Source organism: Gobio gobio (genome assembly GCF_949357685.1).
Source record: "Gobio gobio genome assembly, chromosome: 19".
Classification (NCBI taxonomy): Eukaryota; Metazoa; Chordata; class Actinopteri; order Cypriniformes; family Gobionidae; genus Gobio; species Gobio gobio.
The window spans coordinates 11302390-11322131 of record NC_137112.1 but is presented as its reverse complement, the minus strand read 5'-3'; the positions used below and the strand labels follow the sequence as shown (position 1 = coordinate 11322131).

The following is a 19742-nucleotide window of genomic DNA, read 5'->3' as shown; positions in this document are numbered from 1 at the left end:
AAAAGCTCTACTTGACCTCTTATGTTTTTTTTTACATGTTCATCTGTCTTTAGTGTGTAATGCTGCTGTTTGAGCTCTGCAAAGTTCCATAGTCCTTTCTCTATATCAGTGTCACTGTTTCTGAACTCCCTGAAACACCTCCATTGTAGTCTTGAGTTTTTTTCTGGAAACAAACATGTCACAATATTCCTCATTTAACTAATGAATACACAGAATAAAGGGGCAGGGCCTGCTTGAGTTAGTAAACTGCCTTCACGTGCTATTGGAAATTTCATAATTCCCACTTCAGAAGTCGTGATTACGAGCTTTTTGCATTCAGGTGCTTTGTGGCCGGAATGAACGGGAATCATGGACACCAGGTTTATTCTTGCCTATTTATTGGGAAAATCTTATAAAACCAAAATTACTCAGAAACCTATGCAGTGTCCCATGTTGTATCCCAGTGTATTTACGATAATTCCATAGCAGCATTAGTAGTGTGTTGAAACTGGCGGTTATGGTAAAGGGTGGGACGTTTGAAACGCTTGACCAATCACAACACACTGGTCCAGCCGACCAATCAGAGCACATTGTGTTTTTCAGAAGGAGGGGCTTCATAGAGACAGGACCTAAACAGACTGGTGTGTTATGTAATCAGATTAATTTTTTGTCAAGTAACTTTAATTTGCAAGAAAATATCTGAATAACTTTTTCAAATAAGTAATGCGAGTTACTTTGTTTTTCTATTTACTAACTGACAGCTCTCCTGTCCTAATGTGTTTTCTCGCTGTGTGTAAACATGATGGTTATTGTAGTTCTAGACTAAATGTGAACATGCATTTACTAATCTCACTGGCACAAAAACAGATTCACTATTCCGCAAAATGATTAGAATCATCCATCCATCATCTTCCCTGGGGTCTTCTCCCGGTGGAACGTGCCCGGAACACCTCCCCGGGAAGGCGTCCAGGAGGCATCCAAAACAGATGCCCGAGCCACCTCAGCTGGCTCCTCTCGATGTGGTGGAGCAACGGCTCTACTATGAGCTCCTCCCGAGTGACCGAGCTTCTCACCCTATCTCTAAGGAACAAGTCTGACTTACTGCCGGCCTGCAATGCGAACCAAGCTCCTGCTTCGGTTGTACAGGGGCAGAACAGCCCTAAGCAGGGGGCCCCCGACCCCATACTCTCAGAGCACCCTCCACAGGACGCTGTGAGGGACACAGTGGAATGCCTTCTCCAAATCCATAAAGCGCATGTGGATCCCCCTGTAGTTGGAACCCACTTCTTGAAAAGTGGGACCACCACCCCGGTCTGCCAGTCCAAAGGTACTGTCCGTTGCCACACGATGCTGCAGAGGCATGTCAGCCAAGACAGCCCCACAACATCCAGAGACTTAAGGTACTCAGGACGGATTTCATCCACCCCTGGTGCCTTACCACCAAGGAGCTTTTTAACTTCCTCTGTGACTTCAGCTTGGGTGATGGACGAGTCCACCTCCGAGCCCTCTGCCTCTGCTTCCTCAATGGAAGATATGTCGGTGGGATTGAGATCCTCAAAGTATTCCTTCCACCATCTGACGATATCCCCAGTTGAGGTCAACAGCTGCCCACCTCCAGTGTTGGTAGGGCACTGCTTCCCCCTCCTGAGGCATCAAACGGTTTGCTAGAATATCTTCGAGGCCAACCGATAGTCTTTCTACATGAACCTCACCGAACTCCTCCCAGTCCCGATTTCTTGCCTCCACAACTACCCGGGCTGCAGTCCACTTGGCCTGCCGGTACCCGTCAGCTGCCTCAGGAGTCCCACATAATAAAATCAGTGAAATGCAAGCTCAGAATAGTATGCACACCTGCATTAAATATGTTAAATAACACAAATATACTTTATGTGTTTAATCTCACTTTATTAACCAATGTCTTTGCTGCTGACCTTCGATGATCCAATTCATCCATACTAAGAGAAAATTACTTTAAACATCACATATGTGTTTCTTTGTTGTTGTTGTTTTCATTGCTGAAGTCAGGCCCTGTCCCAAATGGCACGCTAAACCCTCACGGTATTCTTCTGAGTCTGCACTTTCACAACATAATGCCGGAAAGAAGTCCGCTGTGTAACCCGCACCAGTGCGGGCTCGGCAGAAGTGAGCATCGAGGGCGCATATCGACCTCTAAGGGGGCGCTCACTCGAAAATGACAAATGGGACACCCTGTGGTCTCGTGGACTTACGCACGCAGCGTCCACATGAAGTGTGCAATTTGGGACAGGGCCTAAGTGTGTTGAACTTTCTTCTCCTGCATCCTGTTCTTCAGCGATACAGAATGACATCACAGCTGAAAGGTTTGTTTGAGCGGCGCCCTCTGCTGTACAGACGTGAATTAGCATTTCCTTCAGCCTGAGACTTATTAATTTCACTTTCGGTGTGAAAGGTCCTTAACATTGGCCAAAAGTTTTTTTTTTTTTGGTTATTAAAAAACAAACAAGCAACTCATGTAGCATGTAACATTACCTTCCATGAAAAATAATAATCCAATTAGTTACTTTTTAGTGAGTAATGCAATATTATAACATTACTTTTATAAGTAACTTTCCCCAGCACTGTTAATATCCATATGATTTAATATAAAGTACTTATTAGTGGTAGGCGAGAAAAAAGTTGCAGTTCTTTCTTTAACGATTCTGAATTGATTCTGTGGGAAACCTGAGCTTTTTCAACACTTACAATGTGCGGTATTTCAGTTCACTTTCAGTTCCAAAAGCTCTACGAAATGCAGTTTTATAATTAAATCGTGTGACATTTTCCTTAAAGCCTTTATATATAATGTAGGGCTGTACGATTAATCGGAAAATAACCGAAACCGACATTCAGAACCTCTAACCGACATATTTTTCCCATGTCGGTTATTTCGGTTTTCACGTGACTCCGCCCCGTCAGTCACATCAAGTGCAGTTTGCTGGCAAACAGAGAGATGCAGGAGCAGTTCTGTTTCATTCCTCCTGACCGCCAGAGGCGGTGCTAAGCACTAGTGGATAATCGCTGCGCCAGCTCGATAGGTCGAGAAAATTATAACAACAAAGTCACGTCATGACGCAGACCGAGACGCAAGGATATAATCCCCAGCAGCTCGGTGCCCAGCCTCTTTCACTTTCTCGCTTATGATAGGTAATTATTTTGCGCTGTCCTGTACAGTTTACCTGAGTTGCGAGGATTCGCCCTCCTAAACTGTGACAGCACGCTCAACGCTATCTTCGGGACGGATATCTCGGATTCCATTTCTACGTGAGTGCATACTATTATATTTTATTGTTGTGTCGGCGATACCCTGTGCTTCACGGTACTACCGGTGGCTGGTTTCGACCGCGCTTGGGTAGCGTTTTCACCGCAAACCTATATATTATTATTTTATATTTTACTATCTTTGACGTTATAATCTTCCGGTTCTATCCGAAGATTTGAGGGACGTCTGACCTCCGGAGTGGGTGTTATTACAGTTCTGAGTGCCTACGGTGCTACCGAGGACGCGTTATTGATGGAGTCATGGATCATAGCCCTCTCATCCCCGTTTCAAGCTGCAGATTGTGTCCGAATTCGATGCTTCCCGACGACGGACATGATGTATGCCCATCTTGCTTAGGGATTCAACATTTGAAGGAGGCTCTAACTGATCCGTGTTTGCATTGTAGTATGCTACCACTGTCAGAAAGACAGCTTCGCTTGGCTGAATTAGACACTAACTCACCTGTAAGTCTTGCGCAACAGCCGCGACGCGCTCAAAAGCGCCGTGCTTTGGCAGCTGCTGGCGCTCCACCGAGTAAGAAGAAATCTTCACGACAGACGGAAACTTCAGAACATCTGTTATCGAAGACTGTGGCTACTCTCTCTTCAGAAATGATGGAGATGAAACGTCTTCTTCAGTCTCTTCAACCCCCAACGCTAACCACCCATACTGGGAACACACCAGTGGATGAGAGTGATTTCCAACCCTCAAACGATATGGATATGGATTTGGACGCTCTCTCCATGAGCGCGTCTAATTCACATTTTCTCGATGCAGAGTTGGCGGAACCCGCCACGCAACCCACCCTCCCACATGATGTTTTTTCCAACCTGTCAGCTACAGGTGGTTCGAGTGGTGGGTCTGTACATTCATCGGGCGCAGGCCCATCTTCTCCAGATGATATTTTATCTATTCTGCAGATGGCTGTGGCTCGTTTGGGTCTTGACGAATCACCTGTGCAGCCCGTTCAAGCCAATGTGTTTTTCAGACAAGCTGCTGGTAGTAATGTGTTTGCAATGCCACCATGCAAGGACTTTGTGACAGAATTCTCCAGTGCACTTACAAGTCCTAACGTACCTAGAAGAAGATCAAAGACAGCCCGCACACTGGCCTCAATGGCCGAAGCTGACTCCATTGGTGTAGGACGGGCACCTGAAATTGAACAGCCAGTAGCAGCACTGGTGGTATCACCGGATGAGGCTTTAAGAGGCAATATACGCTGCCCAAGCGCGCAGTGTGGACGTACTGACTCTTTCCTAAAGAAGGCATATGAGTCTGTAGCATATATAACGAGGGCCGAGAATACTATCTGCCAGCTGCTTCTTGCCTGTAATAATACGTTGGAGTCCGTGAGCGTGGATGCTTCCATTCCTCGGTTCTTACAGACGGCTCTGCTGACTATGGGTCATGTGACGCGGGAACTTGGTACACTTTCATCGACCCTTCTAACAGCCAGGCGCCAGGTATGGCTTGCCCAGGCAAGGTTATCTGAGGATTGTAAAAAGATGCTGAGAGAACTGCCAATTGTACCGGGACACCTTTTCGGCCCCAATGTTTCTGAGGTATTGGAGAAGAGAATGAAGTTGTCAGAAGCAACACGACAACTAACTCAAGTACCACGGGCACCACCGTTTAGGATGCCATTGGCTCCGGCTCACCCACGCTACCACGGCTCAGAGCAACGAGTGCGTCAACACAATGTTCATCAGTTTCAAGCACCACAGCGTCATAGAGAGACTGAACAGGCTCAGGGACCCCGCCCTTTTCACCGTCACCGTCAGGGGGGGCCACGTCAGCGCCCCCCCACAGGTCCTAAAACCAGAGGCCAAAAACCCTGAAGCTTTGGGGCCGGCAGTCGGTCGTTTTACAGTGCAACACCTAGATTACTGGGAAAATTCAGTGTCCGACCCCTGGGTTCTGGCAACCTTGAACAGGGGATACACTCTGCAGTTCCGACGCCGGCCTCCCAAGTTTTCAGGAATCCTTCGGACAGTTGTCAAAGATACAAACAGTTCAAAGGCCCTTTCCTTAGAAATTCATTCACTGTTGCTGAAAGGAGCCATAGAAAAAGTTCCTCCCCTCAGTCAGAGGGACGGGTTTTACTCCATGTACTTCCTTGTTCCAAAAAAGGACGGCAGTTTTCGGCCAGTTCTGGATCTGAGACGCCTAAATGTGTTTTTAAAGTCTCTTCCTTTCCGAATGTTACGCACGGTCGATGTTCTTTGATCTGTGACGAAAGGAGACTGGTTTGTGAGCGTGGATTTGAGGGATGCTTACTTCCATGTTCCCATTGCTCCCCACCACAGGAAGTTCCTAAGATTCAGTTTTCAGGATCAAGCCTATCAATTCAGAGTCCTACCATTCGGTCTATCTCTTGCTCCTCGCGTTTTCACAAGATGCATGAGTGCAGCCCTGTCTCCCCTTTGGTCCAAGGGCATGAGGATTCTGCCTTATTTAGACGATTGGCTGCTTTGTGCCCCAACAAAACAACATGCTATTCGCAACACCAAGGTTGTGCTGGAGCATATTCAGAGGCTGGGTCTAACTGTGAACGACACAAAGAGTCATCTGGTCCCAGAGCAAACCCTAACCTTCATAGGTATAACACTCAACTCCATCACAATGTCTGCCACATTGTCCCAAGCTCGGACGGACAAGATTTATCAGCTACTGACTCGTTTCCGTCTGGGAACAAAAGTTTCTTATGGTGTCCTTCTGCAACTAATGGGGATGTTAGCTGCCGCCACATCCGTGATTCCCTTGGGCTTGCTTCACCTCAGGCCCCTTCAGAGGTGGAGCAACAGCTTGGGGTTGGACTCAGCAAGACACCGTCATCGCATGATTTCCGTTTCTCCTGCTTGTACCCGTGCACTGAGACCCTGGAAACGAGTGACGTTTCTGAGAGCCGGAGTGCCTCTAGGGGTGGTGCCCTCCCGTCGAGAAGTGATCACGACCGATGCTTCTCTAACAGGATGGGGGGTGTACAAAATTCCCTGCCTCGCGCATGTGGGCGTCAACTTGTTCAGACTTGTCTGGTGCATGCGCAGAGAGTTTTCATCTCAGCAGCTCCAGTAACGGAGTTATACAGAGTTTTCCTGGCTTGTTTATTCCTCAAAAGTCTGTTTTTCCTTGTGTGGTATTGCTGTGCGTTAATAACTCTGTAAGTAATAATATTTATTGTCATTGTAGACGTGTATCAGAGTGTGTCATCGTGTAGTTCAGTTGATTTCACCTCAGAAGTATTTTGTGTCAACATATAGCGTAATGCTCACCTATGTGAATAATCAGTTAGTTATTTTGTTATCAACAATGTTTATTCGTTTATAGAAAGTGTTTGCTTGTAATGTATGTTGATGAAAATATGTATCAGGTCTGATCGGCATATTTACATTGTTATACAGAGCGCACGGCAGTGCTAACGCGCACACACTTTTGTAACCCGACACCGCTTGTTAGCAGCAGCAGCGGCTGCTCCGCTCCTTTTAATGCAGCTGCATTTAGCGCCTATATATGGTACAATAAGCTCTCGTTCACGGTTACATTATACAAATGTAAATTATAAGTGTAGTTATACAGTTCTTAACTGTGTATCTTCTGTCATGTCATTATCATGTATATTTACGATCCTTATTTGTTCTCTCACAGAAAACCACATTTATGTATCCACGCAAACCTGTGTATGCCTTGCAATTGGATGACTGAATAAACTATCATCAAAGTTCACTCTGGATTAGCTGCAGTTCTTTCTAGCCGAAGAATTAGGCCAGTTGAGTTCCAACCATCCCACTGCGCACAGAATATCCCACAGGGGGCAACTTGGAGTCAGAGGGGAATCAGTGGTCACTGGTCACCAAGGGAAGCCTTAGAACATATCAACATCTTGGAACTGAAGGCAGTGTACTTAGCTCTACTACACTTCTTACCAAATCTGGTGGGTCGTCACGTGCTTGTCCGTTCCGACAACACGTCAACGGTTTTTCACTTGAACCATCAGGGCGGCACCAGGTCACTTGCGTCTCTACAGCTAACTCGCAAGATCCTTACATGGTCTCAGGGCCGGCTAGCTTCGTTAAGGGCAGTTCATCTCCCAGGATCAGACAATCAAGTGGCGGATGCTCTGTCCAGGGATCTACTGCTCCCGGGGGAATGTGAATGAATTCTATGAATTCATTGTAGGGTGGTTGTCATGGCGACGTTCTGAACAGTCGCAATAGTTATGAGCTCCTGATAATTTACAAAAAGTACTGCTTTTAATTGAGGTAAAAACGCAAAAACCTGTGTTTACCCGGTGTTCAACACTTAAAGAAGTATATGACTACAGAAACGACGTGAGAAAACGCGGAAAAACTTCAGTCGCTTCATTGAAAGAGCCGCAACTGCGAGTTACAGTATCAACAGCTGCCGTGAGAGAGAGAGAGCGCCGCAGACACACAGCTGACCGCGATCACCAGCGCGAATACAAGAACAAGAGAGAAACACATCAGCACAAGACAATACATTCAAGAGAAGATCATCACAGGATTACCATAATGGATATTCATAATGAAAAGGATAGCGTCAAGCAACAAACAACATAACTATGAAGAAAACTTAAACGAAAAAAGAGAGGTAAAGATATTTTGAACAAACAGTGCCATTTCATATCTCTCTGAGTTTTATGCTTAACGTTAGAAGAACAGCACAAAAAAAAAAAAAAAACACATTGGACAGAACTGAAAACTTGAACTTTAAAGATTCATTCATTTATTTGTTTATTTATTTATTTTTTCACAATATAAAAGTCCTATTTTTTGCCTGCTTTTTTGGCTCTTTTAATTTTTAATTTATTTATTTATTTATTTATTTATTTATTTATTTATTTATTTATTTATTTATTTATTTATTTATTTATTTATTTATTTATTTATTTATTAATTTGTATCCCTCTATATTGTCACTGAGAGAAAATAAACAAAAAACTGGCAGTTATTTCAGTTGATTGTTGACATTCTAAATGGACTATGGCCAGTGCATCATCATCATCCTGGCCCCGCCCCCAGAAGAGCTCTGAACACTCCAACCACAGCGCCAGGCCTAAACAACCCACATATGTGGATGCCATCCCATTACACTATCCTAAAGATGTCACAAATGAATCGTCACGGAAAGTCTACAAAAACAAAAGACTGACAGACAACCCAGAAACACTTTTTGCAGACCTACATAAAGATGGCAGCATAAGTAACCTAATATTCTATACCAACAAGCCCTATGCATGGCATAAGGCCATCATTGCACACTACCCCTCTGCTGAAAGAAAAGGCATCTGTGGGGGTTTCCAGCTAAAAATAAGAAACGAAGACGACATAACCACCACCAACGTAAATATCTACAAAACAACGGGTATAGTGGTGGTAAAAAGCATAAATGGGCTCTTTGAACAAGACTTCCTCTGCATCAAAGACAGAGCACAGAAAGAGACCACTACCAGCGACCAACTAATCCCTCCTGAGGAGTCCGTCTCCCACACCAGCACAGAACAGACCGGAGAACCCCATCCACACTGCTATTGCACTGACATGAGGGAGAGATTCACAGAGCTAGAGGGAGAAATGGTCCAGCTCAAGGAGATGATCTTCTCCATGCAAACAGTTCAGACAACAGAGCAGACCAGCAACAGCCCCACAGCCACGCACAGAGAAAGGGACAGCCTCAGGAGAGAGCTGAAGGAGCTCCGGCAGGAGAGAGAGGGCTTCAGGGCTCAGCTGGAGACACTAGAAACACAGTTATTACAACAGACTGAGTTACACAAGGCACAACTAATGGCAATGAGGGAAGAAATAAGTGAACTGAGACAGAACAGAGGAGCACAGCACAGCGAGTTCAGCTCATCAGAGGAACCAGTGGAGCAGGACACACCTGATCAACCTGATCACAGCTCTCAAACAACAGAGATTCAGCACAGTCAGAATCCTCCTCTCCCATCAGACCCTTCCCACATCCCACAACCAGCCTCACACTCAGACGACCCCTCCACATCATCAGAAGGAACACTACGACCGGAAGTCGCTCTTTTAATTGATTCAAACGGGAAATTTATTGATGAAAAGAAGCTTTTTCCTAAACACAGAGTGGCCAAACTCTGGTGTCCGAACACTCAGAGCGCACTCAAATGGCTGAGTGTTGACAAACTGGGATCCCCAAGCCATGTAATAATCCACACCGGCACAAATGATCTGAGAGCCCAACAGGAGAGGGTGGCTACATCACTACAAACAGTGATTGAAAAGGCCTCAATCACCTTCCCAAGAGCTAAAATTATCATCTCCACACTGCTGCCCCGAAAAGACTTCCACCCTGACACTATCCAGCGGGTGAATGCCCACCTCTCCCGCACCTGTGCACTTAAACCCAATGTGCACCTGGCACACCACCCTACCCTGGACCCCACATGCCTCTACGACCATGTCCATCTGTACAAGACAGCTGTTCCTGTCTTCGCCAGGACCCTAAAAGATGTGGCCCTGAGTCGGAACCACAACAGAGTCCAACAACCTTCACCCAGACCTGTAAGAAAGCCCAGTATACCCCCAGAGAGAAGACAACAGCACTTACACATGCTGAGACCATCTCAGCCAGCACCTGAGCATCTCCTCCCAGCCTTCACACCCTCATATCCAGCACATCAAGCCAGGCCAAAGCCCCTCCTGCCGACCCCCTGCCCTCCTCCTATCCCACAGGCCCCGGGCAGACACAGCTACGCTCAGATAGTGAGCAGAACATCCACAACAGCACCAGGGCAAGCCACATCAACCGAGCTAAGAGACATCCGCCAGATGCTCAACCTCATCTGCTCACACCTACTGTCATAGGTCAAAACTTATCACCAACACTAAGACCCCATGGACAACAACGCATTTATCATAGCATGTTGGAACATTCAAGGCCTGAGATCATCTACCTTTGGCCTCAAGAGCAGAAACCCAGATTTCAACTCAGAAATCAAAAATTCAGACATCATCATCCTGCAGGAGACATGGAGCCGAGGAGATGGACCCACCGGCTGCCCCAAAGGCTACAGAGAACTCATCATCCCATCCATTAAACTGCCTGGAGTGACACAAGGAAGAGACTCAGGAGGCATGCTTATTTGGTACAGATCAAACCTTGCCCATGCCATCAAAGTAGCTAAAACAGGACAATTCTACACCTGGTTAGAAATTAATAAGGCAGTCACCGCAACAGAGAAAAACATCTTTCTGTGTGCCACTTATATCCCTCCAGCAGAGTCTCCCTATTTTAATGAAAACAGTTTCTCCATTCTTGAAGAAGACATTAATTACTTCCAGTCACAGGGAAGCGTGCTGCTCTGTGGAGACCTGAATGCCAGAACAGGTGAAGAACTGGACACACTCAACTCTCAGGGGGACAAACACCTGCCTGGAGGAGACGTCCTCCACACACCTATACACACACAGAGACACAATTATGACAAAACAACAAACAAAAGCGGAACGCATCTTCTTCATCTGTGTCGCACACTAGGTCTGTTCCTAGTCAACGGCAGACTTCGAGGAGATTCCTACGGTAGATACACCTACAGCTCATCTCTCGGTAGCAGTACAGTCGACTATTTTCTGACAGACCTTAACCCAAACTCCCTCAGAGCATTCACAGTCAGCCCACTAAGCCCACTATCAGACCACAGTAAAATAACCCTCTACTTAAACAGAGCAATGCCCAACCAAGAAGCATCTAAACAAACCCAGCTCCACTCATTTAGGAACACGTATAGATGGAAACAAAACAGTAAAGATACATATCTAAGTACAATTAATCAACCGAAAATACAAGTCCTATTAGATCAATTCCTTGCCACTCCTTTCCCACACAATAGTGAAGGTACAAACCTAGCAGTAGACAAGCTGAACAGAATATTTGAGGTATCAGCAACATTATCCAACCTAAAACCCATCAAAAGAAAACCAAAAAGACCACATGCCACTGAGAAATGGTTTGACAATGACTGCAAAAAACTTAGGAAAGAATTAAGAATCTTATCCAATCAGAAACACAGAGATGCTGACAACGAGAACATCCGTCACCTCTATCACGAAAAACTTAAACAATATAGAAATACTTTAAGAAAGAAAAAAGAACAAAACACAAAAATTCAACTCAGGGAAATTGAAGAATCCTTAGAATCCAACCACTTCTGGAAACATTGGAACACACTAAACAAATCTTCCCATCAAGAACTAGCCATTCAGAATGGAGATGTTTGGATAAACCACTTCTCCAACCTTTTTAGTAATGTCAACAAAAATCAGGAACAAAATGCCCTGTCTGAGAAACTAAAGGTTTTAGAATCAACCATCAAAGACTACCAGAACCCCTTAGACTCTCCAATAACACTAGCCGAACTATTAGACAAAATACAAACCCTCAAATCGCAAAAAGCCTGTGGTGTCGATGGCATCCTAAATGAAATGATTAAATACACAGACCACAAATTCAAATTAGCCATTCTCAAGCTCTTCAACTTCATCCTGAGTTTAGGTATATTTCCCAACATTTGGAACAAAGGTCTTATTACACCAATACATAAAAACGGAGACAGATTTGACCCTAGTAACTACCGTGGTATATGTGTAAACAGCAACCTAGGCAAACTCTTCTGCAACATCCTAAACGGCAGACTAGCCCATTTTCTCAGAGACAGAAATGTTCTGAACAAATCTCAAATTGGCTTCCAACCAAAATATCGCACATCAGACCATATATACACTCTCCATACCTTAATCGACAAGCAAATCAACCAAAACAAAGGTAAAATTTTCTCATGTTTTGTTGACTTCAACAAAGCTTTTGACTCCATTTGGCACGAAGGCCTTTTTCTTCAATTAATCCAGTGCGGCATCGGAGGGAAAACATATGACATAATCAAATCAATGTACACCAACAACAAATTTGCAGTTAAAATTGGTAACAAACACACAGAATTCCTCTCTCAGAGTCGTGGAGTGAGACAGGGCTGCAGTTTAAGTCCGGCACTGTTCAATATCTACATAAATGAGCTAGCGCAGGCCCTGGATCAGTCTGCGGCCCCTGGCCTTACTCTACTGGACACTGAGGTCAAGTGCCTTCTGTTTGCTGATGATCTGGTGCTGCTGTCTCCCACTAAAGAGGGTCTGCAGCAGCATCTAGACCTCCTAAACAACTTCTGTCAGTCATGGGCTCTGTCAGTTAACCCCAAAAAGACTAAAATAATGATTTTCCAAAAAAGACCCAGACGCCAAGACCAACATCATAGTTTTAAATTAGGCCACATGCCCCTCGAACACACACAGGATTACACTTACCTTGGCATAAATATTAGCAACACAGGAAATTTTAAAAAAGCGGTTAAAGACTTGAGAGAAAAGGCACGGAGAGCTTTTTATGCAATTAAGAGAAATATTCAAATTGACATCCCTATCAGAATCTGGCTAAAAATAATGAAAACCGTAATAGAGCCCATTGCGCTGTACGGGAGTGAAGTCTGGGGTCCACTCACAGACCAAGAGTTCTCCACATGGGACAAACACCCAATAGAGACTCTGCAGACCGAGCTGTGCAAAATCTTGCTGCGAGTTCAGCGCAAAACCCCAAATAATGCCTGTAGAGCAGAATTAGGACTATACCCCCTTGTGATAACCATTCAAAAAAGAGCCATTAAATTCCATGCCCACTTAAAAAATAGCGATGAACATACCCTCCATCACAAAGCCCTGACCTACCAACAGCTGAAGCCAGAGAACAACGCCCTCGGCCGATTGGTCTTAGAGCTGACGTCACAAACAGACAATAAAAACACAGCCAGACCAAACCAAATCATTCAAACACAAAAAGAAAAATACCTCAAACATTGGACAGACGCAACAGACAAACAGAGTAAACTGGAATGCTATTTGGCCCTGAACCGAAATTATGAATTGGCAGGATACCTGAGTAAAGTGAGCGACCCTAAACTGAGGAAAGTCCTGAGCATGTACAGACTCAGTGAACACAGTCTGAGCATAGAGACAGGCAGACACAGACAGACCTGGCTGCCCAAGGAGGAGCGACTGTGTCCTCACTGCACAGAGAATCAGCTGGAAACAGAGCTACACTTCTTGACATTCTGCCCCAATTATAAAAATATTAGAGACACTTTCTATCCCCTTTTCACAACCCACCAGACAGACTTCCTTCAAAAATCAAACATGGACAAACTCCCACTCCTGCTAGGAGAAAGCCCAGCGAACGCACACCTGGCTGCCCGATACGTGAGGTCCTGCCACGACAAAAGAGCCTCCAGCAGGACACAGCTACCAACTGTGGAAATATTAGAAGATTAGACTTTTTTATTGCTGTTTATTTTCATGTCATTTCTATTTTATTTTTATTATTTATTTATTTTTATCGTATAGTGTTATGAATGCTTTGGCAATGTAAAGATTTCTTTCACCATGCCAATAAAGCTATTTGAATCTTGAAAAAAAAAAAAAAAAAAAAAAATCTTGAATGGAGACTTCACCCGGACGTGGTGCAGTTGATTTGGCAGCGGTTTGGCAAGGCGGAGGTCGACCTGTTTGCATCAGAACTGACCACTCATTGCCGCTGGTGGTTCGCGAGAGCCGAGAAGTCCAGCCCATTGGGTCAGGATGCATTAGCCCACGAGTGGCCGAGCTGCCTTTTGTATGCGTTTCCCCCTTTTCCACTTCTGTGGGAAACACTGCACCGAATATACCTATGCAAGCACAGGGTGCTGTTGGTGGCACCTCGATGGCCAGCCAGGCCATGGTTTCCCCTCCTTCTGAGTCTACTACAGGGCGAGCCGTGGCAGCTTCCCATCAGAAGGGACCTCCTTTCTCAGATGCACGGCCGTGTTTGGCACCCAGACCCGTTTCGCCTTCAGCTCTGGGTCTGGCCGTTAGGCCTAGTTTACAGTTAATGGCTTGTGAACCAGCAGTAGTGAACACCATCAGCAACGCTAGGGCTCCTTCAACACGACAGATTTATGCTGCTCGTTGGAGGATCTTTTCTTCTTGGTGTGGGGATCAAGGAATTGACCCAGTTCACTGTACTGTGCCAAACATTTTGAGTTTCTTGCAGCATCTGTTAGATGACAACAAGGCGGCCTCCACTTTAAAAGTCTATGTTGCTGCCATATCTGTTTATCACGACCCAGTTGATGGTGCTTCATTGGGGTCTCATAACCTTGTTTGCAGTTTTCTGAAGGGAGCGAGGCGTTTAAAACCTGTTCGTTCTACTCCCTTTCCGGTCTGGGACTTACCGCTTGTTCTAGAGTCCCTTTGTTCACCACCATTTGAACCACTGGCTGTTGCGGATATTAAGTGGTTGTCATTAAAAATGTCATTTTTGTTGGCCGTTGCTTCCACTAAACGTGTTGGTGAGCTTCATGCTCTATCAGTGAGTGAACTGTGCTTACGCTGGTTGCCAGAGGATTCCGGGGCCATTCTTCGACCCAATCCAGCTTTTCTCCCTAAAGTTTTGTTACCACAATTTGTGAATCAGTCTATTCATCTGGCTGCTTTTCAACCGCCTTCCACTCACTCAGGAACAGAAGGGGGAAGGTCTCATCTTCTGTGTCCTGTACGAGCTTTAAAGTGCTATGTTAATTCTACCGCTTCTTTCAGACAGACGGATCAGTTGTTTGTTTGTTACGGTGAAGTACGCAAGGGTGCGCCTTTGTCCAAACAGAGACTATCACGCTGGATTGTTGAAACGATAAAGTCGGTGTATAGCAAATCTCATCAGCCCTTACCAGCAGGTGTTACTTGTCACTCCACTAGGGCAGTCTCGTCGTCTTGGGCTGCTTTTCGGGGAGTTTCCTTGGCAGATGTATGCGAGGCTGCTACCTGGTCTTCTCCATGTACCTTCGCAAGGTTCTACAAGGTTAATGTTGCTGCTTCCCATGATGTGAGCTCTGCAGTCCTTCTGGAGCAACCCTGATTTTGCAGGTGGGTGGCATTCCTCATGACTGTGTTGATATGTGTCATCCACTAGTGCTTAGCACCGCCTCTGGCGGTCAGGAGGAATGAAACAGAACGCTAGTTACGTATGTAACTGTGGTTCTGTGAATTCCGGATGACCGCCAGAGTTCCTTGTCATTCGGAATGCGCGAGAAAGCATTCAGAGGCTGGGCACCGAGCTGCTGGGGATTATATCCTCGCGTCTCGGTCTGCGTCATGACGTGACTTTGTTGTTATAATTTTCTCAACCTATCGAGCTGGCGCAGCGATTATCCACTAGTGCTTAGCACCGCCCCTGGCGGTCATCCGGAATTCACAGAACCACAGTTACATACGTAACTAGCGTTATCTGTGCTTATAGATGCTCAGAATCACTATAGCAACTGCACGTTTTACACAGTTTATATACAGGTCAATTAATTGCTGTTCTTATAGCCTACGCGCTGCGACACACACACACACACACACACACACACACACACACACACAGACGGCGCAAGCCCCGAAGCAGATCGCTTTCACTTTCGTGCTCATAAAGTTTGTCAAGTAAATGCGTTTAAAGGCTTGCCAGTTTCAACATTTAAAGCGATTGTGCAGTTTTCGACCATCAGATGTGTATGATGTTGAACTAATGCCTGATATATGGCGACAAACGAGCACTCAGACAGAAGCTCGCACATCACAGATCGCGAGCAGAGAGCTGCGCAGAAACGCAGTCTCAACGCTGTCCTGTGACTAAAGTAAACACACTAAAGTAGCTTAGAAACTCAACCGATATAGGCATATATTTTAATACATTTGAAGTAAGTACAAACCACAGCTTCATAATGAATAGAGACGGTATGAGTAATTCACACACAATCACTCTCTCATTAATGCATTCAAATAAATGTAATGTAGGCCTACAGTGTTCATTTATCTGTATCTGATGTACAACAAACAGAAATCTGCTCCATAGACAATAACTGCTGAAAGTGAACCGTTTCCTTCAAGTATTTTAAAATCACAAAGAAATACACTTTTTCATTAGAAAAATAAATTCCACCTTTTAATAGTAGAAAATATTTACAGTACAAACCTTATTAGTGAACTTACTCAGAAACCTTATGAGGGCAAAAAAAATAAATAAAAAAAGCAAAATAATCGTTCATTAATCGTAATCGAGGTAAAATGTTCAATTAATCGAGGTTTTTATTTTTGGTCAAATCGTTACAGCCCTAATATAATGTATTACAAAAGTATTTTAATGCATTAATTATGCCTTGTAATACACCTTATAATGCATTGTATGGCCTCGTGAATAATTGTAACCACAGTTAAAATATAATACTTATCCATTGACTGAACACATCTTTAGATAGTATAATGCATTAAAACGCATGACAAACTTTTGGTTACAATTATTTATAAAAAACAAAAGCATTATAATGTACATTATGTATACCTTTATAATGCATTCTACATAAAGGCTTTTGTTACCAGACTTGTTAGTTTGGAATGTTGTTACTTTTAAACCAAAAATGACCATAGCGCAGCTTTAAACATGAAATCTTTTGAGATATGATAGAGCACCTTCAGAGCAATAAAATACTTACAATGAATTCATAGTCCACTGCACTGCCGACGTCCTCCAGGGATGTCATCGCGCTCTCGCCCCTCACTGCTCCGCTGAAGAACAGCTGATGAGGGCGAGCCAGCCTACAGGAGAACCACCATCATCACACCACATTTTAAGAATAGCTTCTGAGAACATTTAATATTAAACATTAGACCCATATACAGACACTTGTGAGATTATACACTATAGTGACATCAGCATTCCTGAGAAAATATGCCATTTCAGAAACAGCAATGATCAGAGAGAAAAGGAAGTGAACACACACCCGCTGAGCACCAGAGGAAGCTCGATCACCACTCGCGCATACGCTGTGACGGGGACCAAAGCAGGCTGCTCACTTATCCTGTGTGTGATTGACATATTAAGGCATGTGCATTGCTGAAATCATTCCATTGGTTTTGACATTTTTGCAACAGGGTGAATCTCACAACAATGTCCAGGTAACCATTTCACCAGGAAGCAATTTTTGTTTTGTGCTGAGCCAAAAAATATATTTTTATGTTCTGGTGCTAAATGCCCGCCTTTTCAAATAGTAGGTGGTTAGAAGAAATAAAAGAATAGTCAACGCGCTTACACTCTGAGGGCCAGATTTACTAACAGCAAACCCTCTTCTTGTGTTAAAAAATACTGTGGAAATTTACTAAAGACATGCAGTGAAAAATTAGCCATGAAAAGGCATGGACACAGTTATTTTTGCGGCTGAGCTCATAGAGAATGTGAAGATACGTTGCACGCTAGGACGGTGACGCCATCTTGTGAGGATCACTACTATAAACTATATGCCAAGAGTAAAATAATATGTTTTGAATAATGTCTTAGTTAATGCTTGTTCAAAACAATCACTTTAGCAAAGTTTGAACTATTTTCTGTTTATTTTGATAAATAAAAGAATTCATTTTTGTTCAATAAATATACTATCATTAAAATATGTTCCTATAGAAATATATTTAAAAAATATAGAAAAAGTAAAGATTCTGAAAGCATTAAAGGAGATCCCATAATAATTTAATATAGTAGATTTACAGTAGTAACAATAAATTATATTTTATTATATGATGGTTTAATTATAAATATGGTGATTATCTCAAAGGTGGACACCAAACTTTATATGATATGATATTTACAATCTGAATCTAACCATGTCAACAAATGGAAAAGTCAGCTGCTGTTTATTATCATGTTAATTATTGTGCCTTTTACCCCAAATACCATACTTTTACATATTCTTCCGTTATTGAAAAACTGTTGCTTTACTTACCTTGAACAAAACTGAAAATCATTAAGAAGACATTTGCCTCAAAATGTATTCAATAATTTTAGCGATTCTTATTTGCTACTTAAATCTACAACATTTAAAAAAAAACATCAAATATTAGATCAAATGAGTGCAGAATCTTTGTGCTGCTGTCCGTGATCACGTCAAGGATCAGACACATTTACACGTGCATCTTGAGAAGTGGATGTTTAGGAAAGTGCTGAGGCAAGTTTTTGTGCCATCTAGTGGTTTAGAGGAAAATAAAATCAAAGGAGCCTTTTACCCTGTGGAGCCTTTAGCCCCGTAGTACCCTACCTAGTTATTACCCAGTTATTGTAATTACTATAATGATTACACAGTATGTACATGTTGAACAGGACTGTAAAATAAAGAGCTACCATTTTTTTTAAATAAAAGTAAAAGGTATTTTGGGGGAAAATGTGCTGTTGTCATGAAAATGTTCCAATGCAAAATAAATATGGTCATAAGATTCAGGGCCCGGACATTTCCTTGTGAGATTCATCCAACATCATTTGTATGATTTTGTTTTGCTCACAAAAGAAATACATTTTCAAGTCAGGCGGAAAACAGAAGTGAAACTCACGTAGACAGTGCGAGATGAACAGACAGTGACGTCGTTTCTATAGTGATCGCAGAAGTGCTCAGAATAAGATAAAATTTGACCTGACATAAAGAATTAATGGTCAATTTGAGTTTCTTGAAGGTCAGAATTGTGTAATTGTGCATGTGAGACCGTTACTGTACCGTCGCTTCTCTTTTGAGTGGATTGCCCAGTTCACACAGCGCTTGAGAGCCGTTCTGATTGACTTCACACAACACCTTCAAAACAAGACCAGCATCAGGAGACTGTGAGAACTGCATACGACACATAAACAACCTCAGCATTGCTGACGGTGTACCTGCTGTCCCATGAGTCCAGAGTACGAGAGCGTGTTTGGCAGAGACACCAGCAGCTGGGCGGCATGGGCATCATCTCCGTCTTCCTGCGGGGTTTCCGGGTTAGACGGCATGTTAGTCACCGTGACCTCCAGCACTACTGACCTCTGATCCGACAGAGAGAACACCGGCACATCAGAGCCGTCTCTAAATGCAGAGCATGTGGGAGAAATTTAAATAATGAGGGCCTCTATGCATTAGGAGATTTTGTTATTTTAATAAACCCAAATCATTTTGAAATGCTTGCTCTGATTTAGGAAAAATACTTTCTCATGTACAGGCAATTTATGAATGGTTTGTAGCAACATTTAGGAAACATGTTCACATTTAGGAGTCCATGCACATATTGATAAATGCTCAAACTGTAAGTATGCAGTGACTGAGACGTCGCTTCAGAAACTTACCGCGGTAGAGGAGTGAAGGTGTTTGAAATGGGTGCTTTTGTGCCAAACTGATAGACGAGCTGAAGGTTGCTCTGGCATATTTTATCTTCACCACACCCTTCCCTGACGAAATTAACCTGAGAACAGACAGAAAGCTTGCCTGTTAATTTACATATACTACTGGTTCCTGATGGATTGTAATTCCCATTCGATAAACATAGAAGGGATAATATACAGACAGCTAGTCAATTTTCACAAAATAAACCCTGACATGAAG

General features: G+C 43.7%; 2 protein-coding genes across 2 annotated transcripts in view; one reads left to right on the top strand and one right to left on the bottom strand.

Annotated features, from left to right (window-relative positions):
• Positions 1-19742, top strand: part of suox (sulfite oxidase) — an 892829-nt gene that overhangs the window by 604109 nt on the left and 268978 nt on the right. The window lies entirely within an intron of this gene.
• The window catches only part of itga7 (integrin, alpha 7), an 85039-nt gene that overhangs the window by 13526 nt on the left and 51771 nt on the right, over positions 1-19742 (bottom strand). The window contains exons 14-19 of the mRNA XM_079843753.1: positions 19487-19602; positions 19046-19229; positions 18891-18965; positions 18730-18809; positions 17136-17213; positions 16848-16950 (exon numbers count right to left, since the gene is read on the bottom strand). Of these exons, the coding sequence (XP_079699879.1) occupies positions 16848-16950; positions 17136-17213; positions 18730-18809; positions 18891-18965; positions 19046-19229; positions 19487-19602 (636 nt within the window). The remainder of the gene's footprint in view (positions 1-16847; positions 16951-17135; positions 17214-18729; positions 18810-18890; positions 18966-19045; positions 19230-19486; positions 19603-19742) is intronic.